At 42.1% G+C, this 22,763-nt stretch overlaps 1 protein-coding gene across 2 annotated transcripts in view; it reads left to right on the plus strand.

Annotated features, from left to right (window-relative positions):
- The window catches only part of STK39 (serine/threonine kinase 39), a 310,507-nt gene that overhangs the window by 155,639 nt on the left and 132,105 nt on the right, over positions 1-22,763 (plus strand). For both annotated transcript variants that reach the window (XM_019458489.2, XM_019458511.2), the window contains exons 11-12: positions 15,220-15,342; positions 15,440-15,469. In XM_019458489.2, the coding sequence (XP_019314034.1) occupies positions 15,220-15,342; positions 15,440-15,469 (153 nt within the window). The remainder of the gene's footprint in view (positions 1-15,219; positions 15,343-15,439; positions 15,470-22,763) is intronic.

Below are 22,763 nucleotides of genomic sequence, written 5' to 3' on the forward strand. Positions count from 1 at the left end.
GTGGGATATTAACATGTCGTCTCAGAGGCAGATGGGCCCGTCCATTCTGATCATCAGCTTTGGTGTTATTTGGCATTTGGAACCATGCCTTTCCTCTCAGGATTTTCAGATGCTTAGAGGATGGCCCGGAGTTTTCTTGACAGCAGCTGTTGCTTTGCTTAAGGAGGTGGAATAAATTAGGCCCTTTAGCCTCCCTATACTCCTTATACTCTGTGCTGACTCTGTGTCACCACAATGACAGGGTCCATGATGGCAAAGGGTTGTAGTTGTCTGAGGACATGAAAAAATGCCTCGGAGTTGCTGGTTGAAGTATCGTGACCCAGAACTTTCTTGTGTCTTTATCTTTCAGCCCAGGATTATTTACTTATCCAAGTAACATTGTTTAAGTATCTATTAGGCACTAGTGGTCTGTATTGGGCACTGGTCCACAGAGTGAGTTTTTTGTTCACTGCTGCAAACTCCAGTTATGTCTAGATCTGGGGATTACGCAGACATGAGGAGCTGAAAGGGCTTCAGCTTGTCATGGGTTCTTAACTTGCCTTTCCCCTCATATCCCCACAGCAACTCTGTGATGCTGTGTCTCCAACCCCTGACATCCATCTCTGCCGGGGAATGGTGGGAGGAGGATGGGGAGAGGTTCTCTCCTGGTTACAAGGTTTGCTTTGGCAGATTTTTTCTTTTCCACAGAAAAATGTTATTTGCTCAACAAATGTATATTTGGTATTTACTAAATACAAGATACTCTAAATATAAGGACTCAGAAGAGATTTAACTACTTTTTACCCCCAGGGCATGTGCTTTCCCAGCTCCAAATTTCCTTATGTGTTGGAGCATTTCTTAATATCTTTGGAGTTTTGTAGCAAATGCCAGATGAAGAAAAACAATCCATTATCGTGTAGACATAATATTGAAGAGTACAAACTGACCCACCTGGCGAAGAGAAATGTATAAGCAGAGCGTTAAGAAGCACGAACTCCTGTCATTACATTTCCTATGTTAAAAAATTTGATGACCGGTCCTTTGACCAGACCAGTAGTTTATTGTAATGGTGAGTCTTCATCCAGAATTTGTTGCATAGAAGTCACATATTAAAAATGTTGGAAATCTTGGGGTGCCTGGGTGGCTCAGTTGGTTGAGTGTCCGACTTCAGCTCAGGTCATGATCTCACGACTCGTGGGTTCAAGACCCGTGTCAGGCTCTGCGCTGACAATGCAGAGCCTACTTTAGATTCTCTGTCTCCTTCTCTGTCTGCCCCTATCCTGCTTGCATGCAGTTTCTCTCTAAAAAGAATAAACATTAAAAAAAAAATTTAAATGTTGGAAATCTTAAATTTTCACATTTATTATAATAAATGTAGGTGAATATAAGTTGATGCTCTTGTTCTGACCCCATTGTCATGTCAAGGTTTTAGAAGGCTTTCTCTCTCTCCCTTTCTTTTTTATAATTTGTTAGGCAACTCATCTTTTCATCAGGGTGGGCCCTTCTGGAAAAGTCACAATCTTTGGACACTGTTTAGAAGTAGAAAGTGGTTACTTTTACTTTTCATGTTATATACACTGCAATGCTGTTTGAAATTCTTTAAAGAGGTATGGACGTCTTTCATTTTCAAATACTGGTTTTTCGACTGACAGCATCACGCATAAAACTGATAAAAATTCAGATGACGCAAAAGGATATACTGGGTGACAGGCAGAGGGAATGAATGTGTCTTCTTCACTGATACTCCTTCAGCAAAGCATTCTTGGCCTTTCTCTGCCCAGTGACTTACCTGATTGGTGAGTTTGAAAGGAGAAATCAGCTGTGTGGCCCAGCCCCTTCCCCTCCCTTTCTACTGGCACTGGCCTGCTCACAGAGAAAGGTGCTCAATCAGGTCACTGTGGCCCTGCTGTGAGGGAGGAATGTGGTGACCATCTTTGCTGAGGACTGGATAGGTAAGTCTTACCTAACCGAGGGTCAGTTCATCAAGGGGGGTGGCTGGCTCAACATTTAAGCCACATTCTTAAATATTACCTTTAAAAGGAGTAAGGGCAATGTTTTGACCTCTCTATACTTATTGGTCTTATTTCTAATTAAGTTCAGAACTAGGGAGAAGGATATTATTATTATTATTATTATTATCATTATTATTTATTGGGGTTTCTTAAAGTGTACAACTTAGTGAAAAAGAAACCTCTCTCTCAACCTACAAGCCATTGCTAAGTCCTATAAACCCTTTCAGAAGTGCTCTGCGCACATACAAATGTACTCCCTTAATTTCATGTTAAACAGTGATGAATGCTTTGTTCCCCGCTAGCTTTTTCCGCTTTGTGTATTTTGTTGATCCACTTGATACCTATTATCAGCTGCATACTATTCCATAATACGGATGTTGTATTGGTCTCACGACCGGAAAGAATAAATGTGACTCTGTTTGAGCTCCACGCCATGATAAACAAACTGTAAAGCTCTGCCAGGCGGCCAACAGGGATGGCAGCTGTTTGCCAGTGCTTTCTTTTTCTACGGAAGAGCCGTGTTCTGTGTCTCCAGGTGATGAGACTTGGCCCTTGGTAGTGGAGAGCATGCTGCAAATCTACGTAGGGGCCTTCTTTTTCAGAGAACCTGTTGCTGACACTTAACTGGGAATTATAAACTGAGTTAATAGCTAAAACATAACCTTTAGGGCAGTTAATAATGATTTTTATGAAGGAACTCTTTGGTACTGACATCTAAAAGTTGTTCTAAGGTGTTCTGGGGAATGTGACTATTTTTAAAACCAGGCATCTTAGTGAGATTATAATATTACAGAGGTTCTCACATTCTGTGGAAGAGTGACTGAGTCTGTAAAACTCTGTCCATTTGGGTATTTTCCACGGGTGATTATACCCTTCGCAGATGTAGTTGTTGCCCAGACATTGTCAAGATGGTGCTGTTGATTGTATTACTCAGAGGCAACCTGAGGCGTGTTTCACCAGCAACTCAACCCTAATCTTTATGTTGGGTGTTTTTACAAGGTAAGAATCTAGTGTGTATGAAGTGATGGTAATTCACATCATCTTAGTTATTTTTTTGTTTTATTGTCCTGTTTGTTCAACTCTCGTCGTATTTCATTTGGAGACAGTAACATAAGTCCAAAAACCACTGGCTGCTGTTATTGGTATTGCTATTCTGCTAGCTAACTTGGCTTTTGTTTTTCAGTATGAGGAGGCTGCTAGGTTTAGTGTGTGTGAGTTCGATTTCAACCAGAGAAACAGAGCCAGTAGGGGACACGTAAAGAGATTTCCTGCAAGGGTTTTGTGATTATGTGGGCAGGCTAGGCAAGTCTCCTATCCATAGGGCAGGCCATCAAGAAGGGGAAGCCCAAATTCTCAGGCTTGGCTGAAGCCGTTCTAGACAAGTGGAATGTCTTCTTCAGAGAAGCTTTGGCTCAGCAGTTAAAACCTTTCAACGGATTCAGTCAAGCCCACCTAGAATGTCACAGAGGCCATATTGTGAGTCCATCTGCTAAATGCCTTCACCACAGTGCCTAGGTTAGCATTTGATTGAATAGCTGTGGGCTGTAGCATGGCCAAGTTGACCCTTAAAACTGGCCATCACAGTGATTCTCTGTTGCTTGTTAGAATTCTTCTGGTTCTAGAAGTCAGTGGTGCTGCCTGCCTGGAGCTACATTCACTTGGCTGCAGGCTCTTATTTCTCATTTCTGCCTCTCCTACAGTTAAGTTAACTTTGTAACTTACTGCTGTACCCAGAGCAGTTCCCTTCTGCTCCAGTGCCAGCCATTTATTTTCTCTCTCTCTCTCTTTTTTTCCCCCTTTGGTTTTACATGAAGTGTGTTTTCTCATCTGTGTTATTTGTCTTACCAGGGCAGAACGTTCCCATTGTTTTCTTTATTAGCTAAAGTTACAGATCAGCTTGGCGCCTATTCCGGCAGGGGCTTTAATTTTCAAAGACAATAGTTGCAAAATTGGATGCTGCTTTCCTGGCTCCTAGCTGTTGTCATTGTTCTTTGTCACCCTAACTTGGGGAAATGCCATATTGGAGGTTTGATAGGACTGAAACAGAGTAAGAAATCTAATTGTTTCTCTGTGTTCTGTGCTGCTTCCTAGGAATAGCTCCCTCCCAGCTTCCAGAGCATTCTCTTTCAAGACCTTGCCCTTTCATGTTGGCTGTCCAAAGTTACAAAATTCCATTATCATTATCTGAAGAGCAACATTTATCAAATTTGATTCTTTTCATGTTGGAGAATGTTAAAGCATTGTAAGAAAGTTGTTACAAGTGTGTCCTTCACTGAACTAGCCTAGTGTTTTGAATTGTTATTATTGAATTATTAAAGTCTTTGTTTCTCTAGAACTTTTTCTAATTGCCTGCAGAACATTTTAATATTCTCATTCCTTTATTCTGTCCTTTTACATTTTGGGAAAGAAAAGGGAATGCCAAGTTTTAGCAGAACTAGATAAGCATTGAATTCCAAGAGGTCAAAAAAAAAAAAAGTTAATGTGAATTACTGGCAAAAATGTCTAAGATTTAGCTGTAGCCACTTATCTATGATTAATGGAAAAGGACTATTTTTTTCTATTTGGTGTTTTAATGAGTAATAACATGGTGTGATGGAAATAATTTGTAAGTATAAATTTAAATCTGAGTGTGCAGAGGCCCAGAATGTCCAGAGTCAGAAAACACTGACCCAGAAGCAAAGTGTAGCGGAGTCTGTTATAACCTGTCATGGTAAGGGGCATCAAATATGACCTACTAATTTTCAAAAATCACTAGGTATACAGAAATGGAAATTAAATAAATCACCTTATCACCATCCTTATTCTAGTTATCTATTGCCGTGTAACAAATCACCCTAAATTCAGCAGCTTAAGACAACAGCAGCCATTTTATTAAGTTTCAGTGGGTCAGGGGTTTCTGGTCTTGTGCAGCTGCAATCAGATAGTCAGGCATTCTCATTATGAGGCCAGCCTGGGCTGCCCAGCAGCATGGAGGCCTCTCGGCAGGCCGACCAATTACATGATGGCTAAAGGCCTCAGCTGCAAGGATTCCAGTGAGCAAGATGGGAGTTGCATCATTTTTTCTGACCTGGCCCCGGAAGCTACATCTCTTAGTCCTGTTGGCCACAGGTGAGGCACAGACCCACCCAGATTTAAGGACAGGGCACTGGATTCCGTCTCTTGATAGTGGACTGACAAGCTTCTGGAAGAACATGTGGCACAGGAGCTATTGATGTGTGCATCATTGGAAAAAACATTCTGCCACGGTCTGCCCCCTGGCTGCAATAATTCACATCTCTTCCACATGCAAAATATGCTTTTGCCCTTCCAGCACCCTCTGGAAGTTCTCTTCCCATTAGGGTTTCAGGCTCAGGCTCAAAGTCAAGGGCCTTGCCATCTGAATCGGGTCTGGGAATTCAAATGAGGCTGCTCGGGACCAGTTTCCACAGGTACAGTTCCTTGAGGGCTGTTCCCAGTTACCTGCCGAACACACACCCAAACACAGCCGGAGGACAGGCGTTTTAAAGGCCTGCCCCATAGGGGAAGAAAGAGACACACACAGGTCCCATGGTGATCCTGGAATTTAGCCAGGTCCCTGTTACCAGTTCCTGTTGTGTCATTGTGTGGGGTCTCGGTTGTGCTCTTTAAGCCAGCTGTTTCCATAAGAAAGGCCAGTATTTGTAGCTCAGTAGCCTTTTCAGACTGCTTCCTGCCCATAAATTTGAGGGATCCGAAGGCTCCTTTCATTTTGTGCTATTTTAGTCTAACTTGGCAGTGATTTCATAGTACAGGTATCTAAAAAACTGTGAATTTTCTGTGACTCTTGATGGGTTTGTGCCATTAGATGGGAGCCAAGGCCTGAGGATACATTGTCTACCTTAGGCTCCCCCTGAGACTGCTGAGGGACAACACCCACAAGGTGTCTAACCCACGGCTTAGAAGCCGAGTTATTTCATGCAAGTTTCTATAAGGTATGCTCCTGTAAGATCCTTAGAAGGCCTTAGGTCTGTTTGAAAGTGTCTAGGGAGCATTGCCTTAGATCTTTCTGAAATCTCAACAAAGTGTCACACAGCCACACCCTGGATTTGATCCTTGCTGGGAAGCCATTTCTTAATTTCGAGAATTGCTTGACATCAGAAGAGTCTGGGAATGAGGAACGGTTTTATAGGTAACAGTGTGTTCCTTAGCTTATATCTCTCTGCTCACATTTTATCATAGGCCGCGAGCTGAAGCCGGGTGTCACTTTAAGTGTTCTGCCTGGAAATCTCCTTAGCTAGATCACTGCGTTCATTAGGTACATTTCCATCTCCCACGTTATGGCAGGTAGCAACTCTGCCAGACCCTGTCACTGTGGAGCGGGGGTCCTCTTGTCCTTTCGGCTTCCAGTAACACTGTCCTCACTTCCCTGTAAGTCCTCACTGTCAGCCTGCCTGAAACAACAGTCGTTTCATTATCGTGCACTGTTTTTGTGCATCAGGAATGTGGGACCGGCTTCTGCTGACTCCGGGTCCCCATGTGTTCGCTTTGAGAGTGGTGCCCACGCACTTGTGCGGGGCCGGAGCCCCCAAGGAGGACAGGCCACCTGCCATAGGGCTTGAAGTCCCTCGCTTTTAGGGCGATTCGTTACTCACTGGTCAGTAGGAACCAGAGCAATTAACAGTACTGTTTACTTCCTGGCCTTTGTCCCCCTCCAGTCCTGGTTCCTCTCCTGCTCTGTTCTCAGGAATCCAGATTTGATCATTCTCTCTCCCCCCTGCCCACTCAGAAGCCTTCTGTTTGCCGCCATCTGAATTCCAAGCCCCCTGACTTGGTGTACAACAGAGGGTGCAAATGCACAGGCCAGATTTATCCCACAGACACATCGTTTTTAGGCTGTGCAGAGGAATTTTTTTTTTTTTTTTTGCTTGACATACTTGTTAACATTTAAAAAATCAGGAGCATTCACATAAAAATCCAAATTATCTACTTCTCTGGAAGAGTGAGAAGATCCAGCCACTTGGCGGCCCCCTTCCCGTGGCTGCAGTCAGCTAATGCTGGGCCCTCCCTATAGGAGGGAGAGGTCCTCTCCAGACCACCCAGTCCTCACAGGGTCTGCTTTCCATTTCCCGCCTGGCTTCCGTAGGCCTCTGAATTTGCCCTTCTTATTGTACAGGCTCTTCACGCAGCTTTTCCAGGTTTATTCTTAGCCATTTCCTTAAAGTCAAGCCCCTAGACCCCAGGACCTCGTGAGCCAGCCACATTACCTGAGTCAGCAGAACTCGGTAAGTTCTTACCTTCTCTCCTGCTGGAATGATGTCTCCGCTTTCCCTGCCCAGTGAGCTCTTACCGTCCTTCACCAGCAGCCTTCCTCGTGGTCCCTCAGTGGATGCCGTCCTCTCTTTTGCAGTCCCACAGCGCTGGTGTCAGTCTTGTAGTGCTCACATTTTATTGATGTTATTAGTTTAAATACCTGTCCCCTCTCTGGATTGTGAACTACTCCATGGTGTGGATTTATATTCAATTTATCTTTTGTCTAGAACTTGCCACCAGAATAGGTATTGAATAAAACTTTGTTGACTGAATGAATACATAAGTGGTGTTTTAAAAAGGCTGAGCCGAGCTCTCTGCCCTGAGGGAGTGGACAATTCAGTATGTCATCCGTTAAGTGTAGTACGGGATAGAACAGTATACAGTTGCAGGCAGAGATACCCCTTGGGAGAATTGGCAAAAGCTTCTTGCCTTAGAAGAAAAGAGATAAGAGTGTAGAAGGGCAGATCGTGTATACAGGCCAAGGCATGTGTGTAATATACATATGAGAGGGTGGACTCGTCAAAATATGTAATTTGTATATAACTGGACTGTGGGGTGTCTAAAGGGATATGGTGGGAAAGAAGTCTTGGACAGGTACTTTGGGGCTAGGGTGTGGAGAGACTTGAATGTTAAGGAATTTGGACTCATAGGCCATAGTGAGTTCTTGTCGGTTTTTTTGAGAAAGTGCTAGTGTGACTAGTGGAAATATGAAGGATAAATAGGCAGGAGGTTAGTGGCCAGGAGATTGATAAGCAGTTTGTTTTAACAGGAGAGACAAAAAAACCAATGTTGAATGTGGGGTGGGGGTGGGGGGGACCTGATCTAGCACAGTGGCCGTGGAGGAAGTGAAATTTGCAGAGTGTAACATTTGATAGATTTGGGTTGTGAGGAAGATGAAATGTAACAATGCCAACAGCACCTGTCACGTCTTAAGTATTATGTGCGAGACATCATGTTAGGAACTCTATTCGACTGTGCCCCTTGGCCCAGATGACGGGGGACAGGGGTGGGGGAAAGAATTTCAGTAGTGTTGTTTTATTTTAACCCAAATGGAAATTTATTTTAAATATTTTGTGTTTGACTATTTATAGGAAATAGGTGCCGTATTAGGCCAATATCCAGTGAATGCCAAATGCAGACAGTTTCTATAGACAACTTCTGTAGAGAGATGCTTGCTAGAAATAATACATTTATGTATTTTTATTCTTCTGGGGTTGGAATGTACCAACAGAAATGTAAAGTTAGACCAGTATTTTTCTGTCTTTCACATTTTACTTCCCTCTTATTCTACCAAATAATCAAGGTTTCGAATTGTTATGAACAAAATACCTAATTTTCCAGTGACATTTATGTTTATGTTTATTCATGTCACATTAATATTTACAGGAAGTTTGAGAACTTAATTCTCTGCTTTGACCGGCAAGGATATGTATTTCCCCTTTTATAGAAAAACCATCAGGTGCAAAATTCTAGATCCTGTGTGCAGAATTTATCAGAAATTCCTAATAATAGAGGTAACTTGAAAACAATGGGATGCTTTAGTTTCCAAATCTAAAAATTAGAACAAACAAGTTTTCTGATGAGTTTGAATATAGGAACACTTAGGGACATAGATGAAATAACAAAAAACTTACCAATGAAACTTAACAATTTTATGTAACTGTGTTAATACACATTATACCAAACATTTTTATTTGGAAAATACATCATTTGTTTTCCTTTCTTTGTCTTAATGTTAGTTAGGCTCTCGACTTGTAGTGTTGGCATCAGTCATCACAGATCCAATGTTGCGTCATCTAAAACAATTTTTCAGAGTCTGCTGTTGTCACTTTGTATTTTAAAAAGTGGAGGAGCACACTGTGTTTCCTCATGATGCTTTCGTAAGAAATGTTAGCCCAGGCCATACGTATCAGTTTGAGTAATATGAAGATAGTTGCCCCCCTCAACTGTACCTCGATTGTTATAGGTTTGGTACGTAAAAGTCAATTTGTGTGTGTTGTTTCCAAGGGTCAAATTTGAGAGGCTTGTGCAGTAGAATTGAGATATTTGCCATCGTAAAATATTTATTCCCAGAAGTAACTACTAAGCTCATGTCAAACATCTTGGTCCAATTTTATAACGTTCCCATAAGGTGAGTCTTTGCACCAGCGATGTGCTGCTAAACATTAAAAACTGGCATTCTGGCAGAGAGGGGGGCATGCAAATTGTAATTTGTACTATTTTCCAGTTTCTGTTGTGTCAGTGAGTGCTTCTACTGGGGCCAACTTTACACAGCCAGTGTGAAGTCAACTATCTTGCAGACTTCCTGAAATTTTTAACAGTGGGCTCTCCTGAGTCAGCATGAGCCAGCTCCAGCACAGAGGGAGGAACTAAGGGAGGTAATGCTGGAAAGGTGTCAAAATGAGGCTGGGGGGTTGAGCCTTAGTGAGCGGGTTGGAGATGGCTCACTAGAAATTGATCGGACATTCATAACCCACAAAGCATTCGAAAAACAAGACTGAGAGACGAAGTTTCCAAGGTCATCACCTTAGAGAGAGGGGAGGCCACTGGGGACCATGTGCTCTCTGGAGGAGACCGTGTCTGGAGGCCGTGTGCGCGGTAAAGACGGAACAAAGAACAGTAGGAGACGGGAGGACAGAGAAAAGTAGAAGGAGAAGCTGTACAGATTTGGAGAGGGCACGAAGTAAAAGAATGGGATTCAGCTGTGTCTACAAGATAACATTAGGGCAACAGGGAGGAGCGTTACATTACACAAGTGTGAAGTCATTAAATCTTGCAGGGGAGAGGCAGCTTGAGTGGCCTGCTGGGGACAGATAGTATTTTGTATGAGATTAAAGAGTGAGGATGGGCTGAGTAAGCGAAGGCTGCAATTAGAGACCGTCTTCAGAAAAATGTTGACAGTGAGAGGGGAGAGGGACGGAGTGACTGCTCCTGGAAGAAGCGAAATCTGAGCCCATCCCCCCTTGGGGCAGAAGTTTAGGAGAGAATTGAACATGTTCATGGTGGATGTGGAGAAGCAGGGCCTGGCTGTAAGTGTTTTGAAGGAATGAATGTGTGTATGGATAAATGAGCACACAGGAGGCATTGGCTTTTAAAAAGGAAAGGGGATCCATTTTCCTACATACAGGAGGGAAAGAGGCAAAGAGGGAGGAAGAGTGTGAAGGAGCTGATCAGAAACATGTAGAAGTGTTGGGTATAGGCTGGAAGGACTTGGTGTGCCCAGGGTGACAGGTGGAGCTATTTGAAATGACCGGAGCTGGGTAGGATGGGGTTCCCCTGTGAGCCACAGTAGCAGAGCCTGGCCCTGGAAAGTTGGGGTCAGGATCCTGGTCCCCCAGCCTGGCACCATCTCTTCCAGCTGTATGGGCTTGAGCCAGGTGTTTCACTTCCCTGCACCTCGGTTTTCCCTCAGAAAAATGGGGGAGTAAAATGATTCTCAACTCACAAGGCTACCGTGAAGGTTAAGTTAGTTAATATCTTTCAAGTTGTCAGCAGGTAGTAGTAACTCTCTTCTATAAATAACAGCTGGTATGGGCTGAGGAGAGGGAGTAGGCTAACAACCAGTGATGAGGACAGTGCTTCTCCAACCTGAGTGAGAATAGGAATCACCTGAAGCTCTTGCTAAAAGGAATGCTCTGATTTAGTGGGTTTGGGGTGGGGCGCAACATGCAGCATTTCTAATAAGCTCTCCAGTGATGCTGTTGCTGCTTGGCCGGGAACTCCCCCGCCCCCGCCCTTGAGTGGCTGGGTTGTGGCAGCACTGATGCCCCTAGGCATGGCCAGAGAGTCTCTCTAATGGCACCAGGCAGCATGGCTGTTCTCCATTCGCTCAGGGATGAAGGATGTTTGGTGAGCCCCCCACCCCGCGTTCCTCCCAGGTGTGATTTGTACAGGAGGCAGAGGGGGTATAGGGTGGGGTGTGCTAAGTGCAGCGTCAGCCGAGTCCACCGTGGGCTCCAGATCTTATAAGGTGGGGGTGAAGCCAGGAGGGGCTGATGGAAGAGGCAGGGGAAGGCTGAGGGCTGGAGAACACAGTGAGGCCAGGCGGTAGGTGGGGGACGGAGGTGTCAGAGAGGTCACAGGAGGCAATATCAGAGTATGAAGTAGGGGAACAGTAAAATATTCACTGCTGAAACCTTACTGAGTCCAATCTTATTCATTATTTTTGATGATTTAGAAGGCTTTTTGGCAGTGTCTCAAGGACATTGTAAACAGCAATTAATTAGAAACTTTTTTTTTTTTTTTTTTACATTCTGGTCAGTACAATGCCTGATAAAGGAAAAGTTACTGTGTATTGCTTTCTACCATGTCTGGATCACTTGGGTTCAGGCTGTGGTCAGATTACACGTTCGACAGGTGGAGGAGAAGTGGAGCACAGGATTCCTGTTGATGGGGAAATCATTCCGAGGAGACGCTGAAATCCTGCCTCCAGGGAGAAGTTAATGTAGCTGTGGAAGCAGCTGGCAAGTGCCTCGGAAAGAGGCGCCAGGCAGGATTGGACAAATTCTGCTAAATTTTGGTCACTTTCTCTTTGGGTCACATTCATCCTTTGTTAGATGTTAGATGGACACTTTAATTTCTAACATGTTTTAACACCCTGTATGGATAGCTTACCTGCTGGCTGTCTTCTACTGTCTTTCATCCCTTGCTTCCTGTTCTGGTGTCAGGGGCCAGCTGGCCACCTGGGATGTTGTACAGAGATCCTGGGTCCTGATATGTATAGAAAGCTCCTGTTCAGAGGGGCACCCCTGGGAAGACTAGAGAGACCCCTCCAGTGACTTCCCCCTTGTTGCCGCCTTTCCCTACTCGTGGCTGCTTCATCCCCGCTCTGCTTTGGACACGTGACCCTGTGGCCACCAGACATAGCCCGAGACCACACTGTTCCTCTGCGCGTCTGAACCTGACTTCTTTTCTGGTGGGAATCAGAACTTCAGTTCATTTTGTAAAAATGGATTTTCATAAAGACGCAGTTTCGAGAAAGGGAAGAAAATACTACTCTCCTCTTCGGAGGTATGACGTGCGGGTGGAACTGGTCAATTGTATTTTATTCCCAGTCTTGGGACTGAATGTCGCTGCCTGTAAAACTTTCTCTAACTGATTGCTGGGCCTGAGGAATTTGTGAGTTTATGACTGAGCCCATTTCTCTGAGAAGTATCGGATTCTTTTGTTTAAGCCCCAGCTACCACCTCTTGGCTTTATTAGATGATTAAATTATGTAACAGAATGAGAACAATGCAGCAGTAATGCAGTCCAGATTCTGAGGGTGAATAACTCCCATCCTTGTCATTGTGGACGATGGGGAAGGACAGAAGCCTTTACACATCTTTATTTTGTTTTGTTTTGAAATTTTTAGTTGGTAGAGTATTCCTCAGTTCCTAAATAAGAACCCCGTTTGTTAAACTATGTGAAATGTAGTTGCCTTGACTTTGGAAGGTAGAAGTTGTTGGTTGTAGTCCCTGCAAACTCCCTGCAAGGATGTAGCTTCCTCGTCTCTTCAGTGTAGATCAATGTCACATAAAGATACCATGAACCCTGGGTTTGAAATGATGTTGCAAGTTCTTTTCCTTTCAGGAAACCAGGAAAGGCTCATTACAAATCTGTATTCTTATTCTTCCTACTCCTGTACCAGTATTTTATGCTACATAGATTTTATAATGCCTTTGTCTTAATTTCTACATTTGTTTGTTCAATATTTATGACTTAAAGGCCGATGCCACCATTTCCCTCAATGTCTGAGGCTATCATCTTAGACATTTTCTTTGTCTCTCTTCCGGCAAATAAAGCTAGGAGGGAGACAGCCTGGGTTCTAAAATAAAATAGAAGATGCCCATTTTATTGTCTGTGGTTGGATCCTGCCTGTAGAAACAAAACTGTTGACAGATCTTGTAAACAGAGAGGAAAAAGGGGCATAAACAAAGTTTTAAGGTGTAAAGCTGTACTATCTCTGCTGTTGGAGGGATTTCCTTAGCATAACCTCTTACGTGTTAGGTACTTGAAGAATTCCACTTTGTGAACTGTGCTTCATTATTGCAGTTTCAGTAAAGGTAGAGTTTTGTTCTATTTCTGATAACAGTTTTCCTTGTTTTCTCACTTCTTAGTTAATAGTATGTTTTGTGATAGATGTGGCTTTACATTCTTTCTTTTAATGTAGTCATTAACAGATTTTCCTGTACTATCATCATGATTAGTATTGCCAAGAAAATAATTTTACTGTACATGTCAATAGAAAATCATTTTCTCTTCCCCTACCCATTTCTTTGTAGTTTTAAAGAGCAGTCTGTTCTGAAAGTGTTGAAGTGAGTTTCAGCATTTTTTCCATACGGTACTTTGCCAGCATCTATAAAGCATTGTCATTAGAATAGGTCATTTCCAATGACTCAGAATATGCAAATGGAAAAAATATCTTATGTCAAACACAGAAGGTGTTGTTTCAAATTCGAATTCGTTTTTTTGGAGTGGAGAGAAGCTCCCGCCCCCTCCCCCCCCCAATTAAGCATAACTGTTTTACTTATGAATAAGAACTTTTTACTTTTGAACTTTCCATCCTGGAGTTCAGATCTTCTAGACCAAGTGGTCAGGCTTGCTTTTACAGATTCCACAGGATAATTCCTTTAAGTCAGACCCAACCCCGAGCCTGTTTTGATTATGAATTGACATTGATCGAACGTGTGTAAATACTTACCTTACATTTAAGGTCTGTGGAATTTCCCTCAGGGTTAATGAGGCTCCCATGATATAACCAACCAGTTTGTATTACGGAAATTAGTCTTTCTTCACATCATAAGTCTTTCAAAGTCTTCGCAGGATGTTTTTAGACAACTTGGTTTCACGGTTACCATTCAGTGGCATAAGATTTGCATTTGAATGGGAATCTGAAGGCTTTTATTCTTGCCTTAATTTTGTCCCCCTAGCCTTGTGATCTTCTTCAATCTTCCATCACTTTCCGGGGCTGGGCCTTCATTTCCTCATCTGTAAATTGAGGGGGTTGGACTAGACCCTATCCAGGGTCCCTCTCCCCTTGAAGTTCCTCTGAATCAGTGGCTCACTCACTGGCTGTTACGTTCACATGTTCGCTGCTACATTGCTTTGTTCAGTTACATCTGAATCTGTTTTTTTAGCGCAAATTACTTTGGTCAGAGGCTCATCATTCTCAGTCATCCTGTCCTGTTAAAAGTTTTGCTTTTTCAACCACACAGGCATTTGAAGAAAATACCCCTGAATCACATCTACATCTCTAATCACAAGTTCAAATAAACTTGAAATCCTTGCAGAAGACTGTTATAACCTGTTTGGATGATCCGGCATGGCTGCTGATTATCTTGCCATGTTTCTAGCAATCCCCCAAGTCTCAAAAGTGTTACCAGGTGTGTTAAGAATAGTCTGATGCTGTTTCATTTTGCTCAGGTAGGTTGAGCAGCATCTTGGGAAAACATGTGTGATGTCAGGTTCTGACAAAGAGCAAGGTGGCAACAAAAGGGTATTTGCTTTTTTTGACGGAGGCTTTAGATTGCTGATCAGTCCTAGACTGAGGTGTTTCATTAGGCTGCCTGACTCCCTCGCCTTCCCTCTGTCAGCAGTCTGTTGCTTGCTTGCGTTTCCTTAGGCAGTCTTGAAGCCGATCACATGACCTTTAGTGTGTAGTAATTAACGAAGTATTAAATGAAGCAAGAGGGAAAGATGGATTTGATCCCTGTGGCTGACGCACGTGGTATTCTTCCAAAATATTTTGCTCTTGGTGTATAGTAATGCGTTTGGAGAACACAGTATCTTTGGAAAGAGGATGAGTGTGGGAGTCTGCAGGCTATGTAGTCTTTTTGGGGTATTAACTGCTCTGCCTGAATTCATAACCACTCAAGGTATTTCCAGCGTAGGTGTGTGCTGTGCGACCCAACTGGCAGCACCAGCGAGCACTGTTCACGTTCTGCTAGTGAAAAATCTGGGTGGGTGTGTTTTGATTCAGGTGAGAAGAGTTCCTGGGTCAAGCGGTCACCTTCATAAAACCGAGGACGGTGACTGGGAGTGGAGTGACGACGAGATGGACGAGAAAAGTGAAGAAGGGAAGGCCGCTTTTTCTCAAGAAAAGGTAAGTGATGTTGACGATGGTGAGCTAGCCTGTGCACAATTTATGTTTGTGGCATTTTGTGTGTGCACGTATTAATGGATATGCAATTGTTTTACAGTCCCGAAGAGTAAAAGAAGAAAATCCAGAGGTGAGTGGTGGTGATTTATTTTAACATTTTTTTGCCACCTCACCATCCCCCCCTCCCACGAGCCCTCCTCCCCCTTGCAGTATCAGAGTATGATCCATTTGGGGAGGAGACATCAAAATTTCGTCCTCACGGAGTAGCAGAAAAGAAAAGGCATGTAGACTTTGCAGGTCCTGATACTGTCTGAGTTACTTTTGGTCTTTGTAACTTGGGGCCGATTGTTTTACTCTCTGAGCCTCAGTTTCCTCCTCTGTTAGATGGTAATGACCAGTCACACTACTTTTAAGTTGCTGTGAGCATTTGATAAAATCATGCACACGAAGCACCCACTGAGTGCTCAGCTTGGTTGATCTCAACTCTTGATATTACTGCCATGTAGAAAACATAATAGGCATTCAGGCAAAGTCTCTTCTAGATTTTTGGTTTATAGTAAAGCAGATAATTAAAATGGTGGGAGGCTCTAGGTTGAGTGTGCTTTACAATCTAGTGGGTAACTTAGTAGGCAGGAAACACTCTGATCAGCTTCCCTTTGAGAACTGGTCACCTTTTGATTAACTTTACTTCTTCCATCTGGTTAATTATCCTAATGCTAATGTCTAATGATGACTAGTTCAGAAGACTTGCTAATTCTCCTAGAGAAAATTCGAGCATATTTAAATAGCTCCAAATATTTTACAGACCTAGTAATTAATGTGTGCCTTGATAAATTCTCATTAAGGAAACCGAAGACTTCGGGATACAGATGATATCCATCCCAACTTTTTCTTTTGTTTTAATTAGCAGATGCTTCCTTTTGATGAAGTGAAGTAAATCTTAGATTCCACTACAAGGGGCCAGCTGGACTTTCTGAGAAGAGTACATCCGAGCTACAATCTATTGTTTCCCTGTCATTCTCCCTTCCCTCTGGTCTCTCCATTCTTCATGCCACACTGATAGGCCTTGCCTAGGGATTTCTCAGTCTGCCTACCTCCCACTGTTAACTGTCCTTCAGTTCCTGTTTCTTCCTGTGTTGATCATAGGAATTCATCTTGTCATTTTGTATATAAAAGATAAGGTTTGTCAAGGAAGTTATCTCCCTCTGTTACAAATGATGGTGAGGACTTCCACAATAGGACCCATTGGCCACACACATGTGCTGGTTTCTAGAACCATCTTAACCAGGTATCGTGCACTCTGCCCTCTTCTGCCCACTTTGCTGTTTTACCTATAGTGAAATGCAGAGTCAGGGTTTTTCATCTCTTTCCTGGAGTGTCTCTAACTAAAAGTGTCAGTCCTGCTTAGAAATAGAACAAAATAACATGATTTCGGGTAGCATCATGATTCAGAAAGCATTCATTTTGGTTCACCACAGGACGTCTTTATTGGCATGTTTTCACTGAGTCCTGCCTTAACCTGGTACAGACTGAGGGTTGTGGGTCCTTCCTCTTGAGGATTTGTGAAGTTTATTGTGACAGTATCCTCCTATGTGCTTGTTGAAGTTGCTTTGATAACTGATCTGTTATGTGGATATTAGCAGTATCTTTTTGGCAAGAATGTTTTCTGCATAGACAGGAAGGAGAGTAATGTATAGCATGCTGTCAGTCATCACTGTCGACCTTCTTGGGTGGGATTTAAAAGTGTTAGACACTTCACCGTGTCTAGACTAATTTGATTTCCCAGTGATATACGTCTGTTCCCGTATGAGTTTATAATTGAGGAAACATGAAACCTTACTTTTGTGAAAGGTTCATGTCTTTGAATGTGAACACTTTCACCAAATTTTAGGAATAATCAGCCCTACCTGCTATTGCACGGCTTCTCAGGCCATTTGTTTTGTTTTGTTATCTTTTTTGTTTTTCACATTTCAGTAGCTGGCATTTCAGTATCCTGAACTGTGTTAAGGGCAGATACAGTGATGGTTGCTCTGTCCTTTCAGCTTTTTAGTTAAAGTAGCCCCCTGTCTTGCCAACCACCCAAATTCGCTTTTTGTGTAAGTGAAGCAAAACATACTTATCTATTACAAAGGGAATTAGAACTGTTGAATATGTAAATAGGCGACAAATGTATGCACACATGCACATATATATACCTACTGTGCACACTGTTTTAGGAGGTGTTGGGGATACAACAGTAAAAAAAAAAAAAAAAAAACAAACCATGAAATCCCTGTCCTTGTGGCACTTACATTTTTTAAATTTTATTTTATTTATTTATTTTGAGACAGAGAGCGAGGGTGAGCAGGGGAGGGGCAGAGAGAGAGGGAGAGAGAGAGAATCCCAAGCAGGCTCTGCGCTGTCAGCACAGAGCCTGACACAGGGCTTGAGCTCACAGTGTGATCATGACCTGAGCTGAAATCAGGAGTCAGATGCTTACTGGACTGAGCCACCCAGGTGCCCCATTGTGACACTTATATTTTGATGGGAGCAAGTAAAAAGCAAGCGACAGACTTTATAAATCAGTACATTATGTGGTTTGTTACAGTGGAGTAGGGGCAATGGGGAAAAAATAGAACGGTGTGGAAAGTACAGGGAGTGTGTTAAGGGACTGTGATTTTTAAATGGGTTGGTCAGGGTAGGCTTTATTGAAAGGGACACAAAGACTTGTAAAATGTGTGGAAGAACTAAACAAAAAATTCTGAAGAGCCACTTTTATTTTGCTACCTCTCCTGCCCCTGTGACTATTCCTTCTTTCCATAGAGGTTTTCAGTTTACAGTATTTTCATCCAGACTTTTTTCTTCTCATTTACATACAAATATGTAAATAAAGAAACCTATATCATATTAAAAGTGTGAATGGGATTATAAAAACCATAAATTTATTTTTTTATTGAAGTATAGTTGACACAGTGTTCTGTTCATTTCAGGTTTGCAACACGGTGATTCCACAAAAATGTCTTTCTGGTTTTTGCAACTTGCCTTAAATCTTGCAAAATCTTTCCACGTTAGTTGTTGTAGATCTGCCTCTATTTTAAGTGCCGAATAGTATTACCTTGGATGGATTGAAGTGGTTTATTTAACCACTAACTTTGTGAACATTTAGGTGACTATTATAAACTGCATTCCATTAACATTTTGTGTACGCATTTTAAGGAGCACGTGTGCAGGTTAAGCATTTTAAAGAATTTAAAGAATCGTGGGTTTTCGTTTGACAAAATCTGGTTTTGGATTTTTCAATAGCTGCTATCAAAAGCTAAACCACTTTAAATATCTTACATTTTTATTTGTCAATTATATCTCCGTAAAGCTGAGACTAAAAAAAAGCACCAATTTATATAGCCTCTGACAGTGTACCTTATACCTTTAAACATCTTTGAGGGTGAAAATGCTTATCTGTGCCAAGTGGCACGTTTAAATGCCAGTGTTCACATTTTGATAAGCTTTTCGAGAATGCTCATCATTTAAATCACAGTTTATTTCCTTGGCTGACTGGAAGCTACGGGAAGACTGGGCTAGTATTTTATTCATATTTATGTTCCCTTTGCATCTAGTAGACGCTCTCTCCATGTTCGTTGGTGACATGAATACCCACACACTGAAGTAAACATTAAACAGGTGCCTGAAGAAGCATATCGTATTTATGAGTAGGTCAGAAGTGAGCAGAAAAATCCAAAGATGCCATTTCATTGAGCTGAAGTTCAGAGAAGGTAGCCTTACTTAGTAGTTACATTCAGACAGAGGAAGATAGTCCAATAAAAGAGGGGGTGCTGTAGAAATGCTTAATTTGTAAAGGGCTATTTGGCTTCCCTAGGAAGGTCTAAGGCAGAATATCCAGGTATTACAGGGTTTGTTGGAGAAGATTAAGAAGGCCAGGGTGGGGTGTTTGTCAGGGGGGCCTTGGGAAGATGTGCTTGGTATTGGGCCGTACCAGGAGATCCTCCTAAATCCGAAAGAAAATTTCCAGTGTAACCTGTAAAGTTCTAGAGTTGTACCACTCATCTTGAGGTTCATAGCCCAAACCCATTTAAAAGCTGGTCCTCCTATGTTCCTAACTGGACATTTTAGAAGTAGCCTTGCAAGGTATTAGTTATGACCTGCCAGTAATTCATAGTTTTTTATAAGTAGGTAATTCATGCTCATTTCATTTATTTATTATTGTATTCCACTTGGATGTGGAAGCCAGTGGTAGAACTTCATGTTAATAATGCAACAATAATATTAATAATGAAGTTAATGGAGCAAATACTTAATCTGTGCCTGATTTTTTACATGAAGCAGTGCTAAGTACTGTACCATTGTGGGAATTACACAAAAAACAAGGCAGAGAGCCCTGCTCTCTAGAAACTTCTCATCGCTTTGGAGGTAGGGGTCGGGAGTAGTATTTGCAAGACTGGCTTCCTCATGTGGGGGTTTCCTATTTGCCATCCTAGCTTTTGTAAAACCTTTCATTTATTATCTCATTATTGATCTTTTTTGACCAGTGATTTGGGAATCTGTTTTTGTCAGACTCTGAAAATAATCGATACATGTTTTATAATCTTTTAAAATCAATTTTGCCTTATATCCTCATTTTCTACATAAAAGTAAAAATGCCTTTATCTTTCTTTACATTCACACTTCATTTGCGTTTCCTTTAACCAAGGGAGACATTTGCTAAGTCTTCTACTAAAGAAGCATTCTTTTTAGCACAGCCCCTCTGTTAGGTGGCATGAAAACATATGGTTTGTAACCCTAGATTCACATCAGAAAAGCTGAAAGCTTTAAAAATGAAGATGCCCAGAACTAGCCCTCAAATTATGATTTGGTAGTTGGGGCTGAGGTCCAGGCAAGTCTGGTTTTCAGAAAGCTGCTCATGTGATTGATACATGGCTAGGATCAAAAACCACTGGCTAGGAAAACCACACCAACTGCTCTGAATCCCAAAGTCCACACTGAAATCCGAGAAGATTGTGTGCTCAAAATTTCTGAAGATTTGCTTCAAATATCTGTCTATCAGAAATGTCAAGAAGAAAAGAGAGAGGGGGAGAAGAGAAAAAACTATGAAAGATGATTCAGAGACCCCTTGGAGAAGTTGTCCTTATTTAATCAGGTGTAATGAAGGCAGGTGGAAGGTTTGTTGACTCAGGCCCTCTCTAGCCCATAAGAGATATATTGAAGAATTCTGTTACAGAATCGAGGCTAGGTTAGTTGTGAAAATGTTGTTTCCTATGATATTTTGTTCTGAGGAGAAAAGAAATTTGGTGAGGGTTTAGGTTGAGTTAATTTTATAGCGATTAGTCACAGTGCGGAAGCTAAATTTATTGCTTGTGTTTACTCATTGCTGTTACCTGATTGCTAAAACTGCCTTTAGCTTTTTAAATGTATTTCTGATGACATTGTGTTTTCCAAATGCCTGTCAGCTCTGATACGTGTTTGTTTTATATCCATTTGTAGATGGAGGCAAAGATTTGCTTTCTCCCTCCAGATTTATTATACTTAGCCTTGTCATCACAGATGGCTTTAACTTGATACCTTTATGCCACCATTTTCCAAAAGATGTTCTTATTTTAAATGACTGGCTTTCTGACTTTTTTGTGATAAAAGCTAGATTTGTGATCAGAAATCTTTCTGTATTTCTGAAAATAACCTTCTATTTTGTAATAATTTTAGATTGCAAGAAAAAGTGCAAAGATGATACAATGTTCCCATGCACTCTTCACCCAGGATCTCCCACTGTTAAATTCTTATGTGACCCTGGTACTTTTGTCACAACTAAGAAGCGAAAGTGTTACATTATTATCAACTAACCTCAGACTGTATTCATATTTCACTAGTTTGTGTACTAAAATCCTTTTTTTGTCTCAGGATCCAATCCAGGATAACACACTGCATTTAGCCACAGTATTTTTAAAAATAGAAAATGAGAAGATTAAGCAGAGCTCTATGGAAAATTAGCAGACATTGTCCCTTTCTTTTCCCTATTCTGGGATCTTTGCCTCTCTTTTACCCAGTTTCAGAGGCCTGTTTCCAGGGTGGTGTCCACCATTAATCTGTTCTTTTCCTCTTCCCTTCCTATCAAAACACCCATTTTCTCAAATGCAGTTCTTTTGATTTTCAATGTTTATTTATTTATTTTGAGAGAGAGCTTGAGCAGGGGAGGGACAGAGGAGGAGAGGGAGAGGGAGAGAATCCCAAGCAGGCTCCATGCTGTCAGTGCAGAGCCCGGCATGGGGCTCAAGATCATGACCTGAGCCGAAATCAAGTCAGGTGCTTAACCAACCAAGCCACCCAGGCTTCCCTTGAATGCACTTCTTATAGCAAAAAAAAAAAAAAAAAGCCAAAAAAAAAAAAATTCCAGCAAGCAAATTTATATTATACCGTGATGACTAACACCTGCTTAATATGTTGGCTTTCTTGTAAGCTTTAAAATTAAAATTAAAAATGTATGCCCATTGGGGCGCCTAAGTGGCTCAGTTGGTTGAGCATCCAACTCTTGATTTCAGCTCAGGTCAGGATCCCAGGTTGTGGGATTGAGCGCCACGTCAGGCTCCGCTCTGAGCAGGGAGCCTGCTTAAGATTCTCTGTCTCTCTCTCCCTCTTTCCCTCTCCTCGGCTAGCACACTCTCTCAAAAAGAAACAAGAAAAAAAACAAAAAGAAAAAAATTTGCCCCAGAGGGCATAAATAAGCTGAACTGATAGAATTAGGTCCATAATGGTGAAATTTGGAGGATTCTAGTTGGTTGTAAAAGAAGGTGTTTTGTACAGGGAACTTCCCTCTCCATCCCTCTTGTGCATCTCTTCGTATTTTCCTGAGGAATCACCCAGATTGCTTGTGCACCAGTGAGAGTCAGAGGCTGGTCCCTTCATTAGATGCAGGATTACACCTACAGAGTGAGGTTGCACAGGGTGCTTGGGGATCCAGTCCCCAGTGCAGGTAACTAGCTCTCCTTCCTGATGATGGCCCAGGAATAAGGGAGCAGGGCAGGAGATGGGACCTCCCACGGAGGAAGACAAGTTTTCATCTCTAGTAAATGCCATTAAGGTTTTTTCAGTTTACAGTGGTCCTTGGACTAGAGTTGGGATATTCTGTAAGTGCTGATGTGGCTTTTGGTTGTATCTCAAACCTTAAGTGAGACGACGGGATCAGTCAGCCTGAAAGATTCTTCACAAAAGATCATTTGGTGTAGGCCCAGGTCCTCTGGCTGGTTAAAGAATACAGGTTGGTTGTTCTTCTTACACTGTCATATTCCCCCAACATTTTATGAAAATTTTCAAAAATACAGCAACATTAGAAGCATTTTACAGCAAACATCTATGTACCTACATTTAGATCCTGCCATTACTATACTTGGTTTATCATGTGCACATCTATTCATTCATCAGTGTGTCTTCATTTTCTGATG

This window comes from Panthera pardus, unplaced genomic scaffold, assembly GCF_024362965.1.
Source record: "Panthera pardus isolate Hobbes unplaced genomic scaffold, ASM2436296v1 HiC_scaffold_10, whole genome shotgun sequence".
NCBI lineage: Eukaryota > Metazoa > Chordata > Mammalia > Carnivora > Felidae > Panthera > Panthera pardus.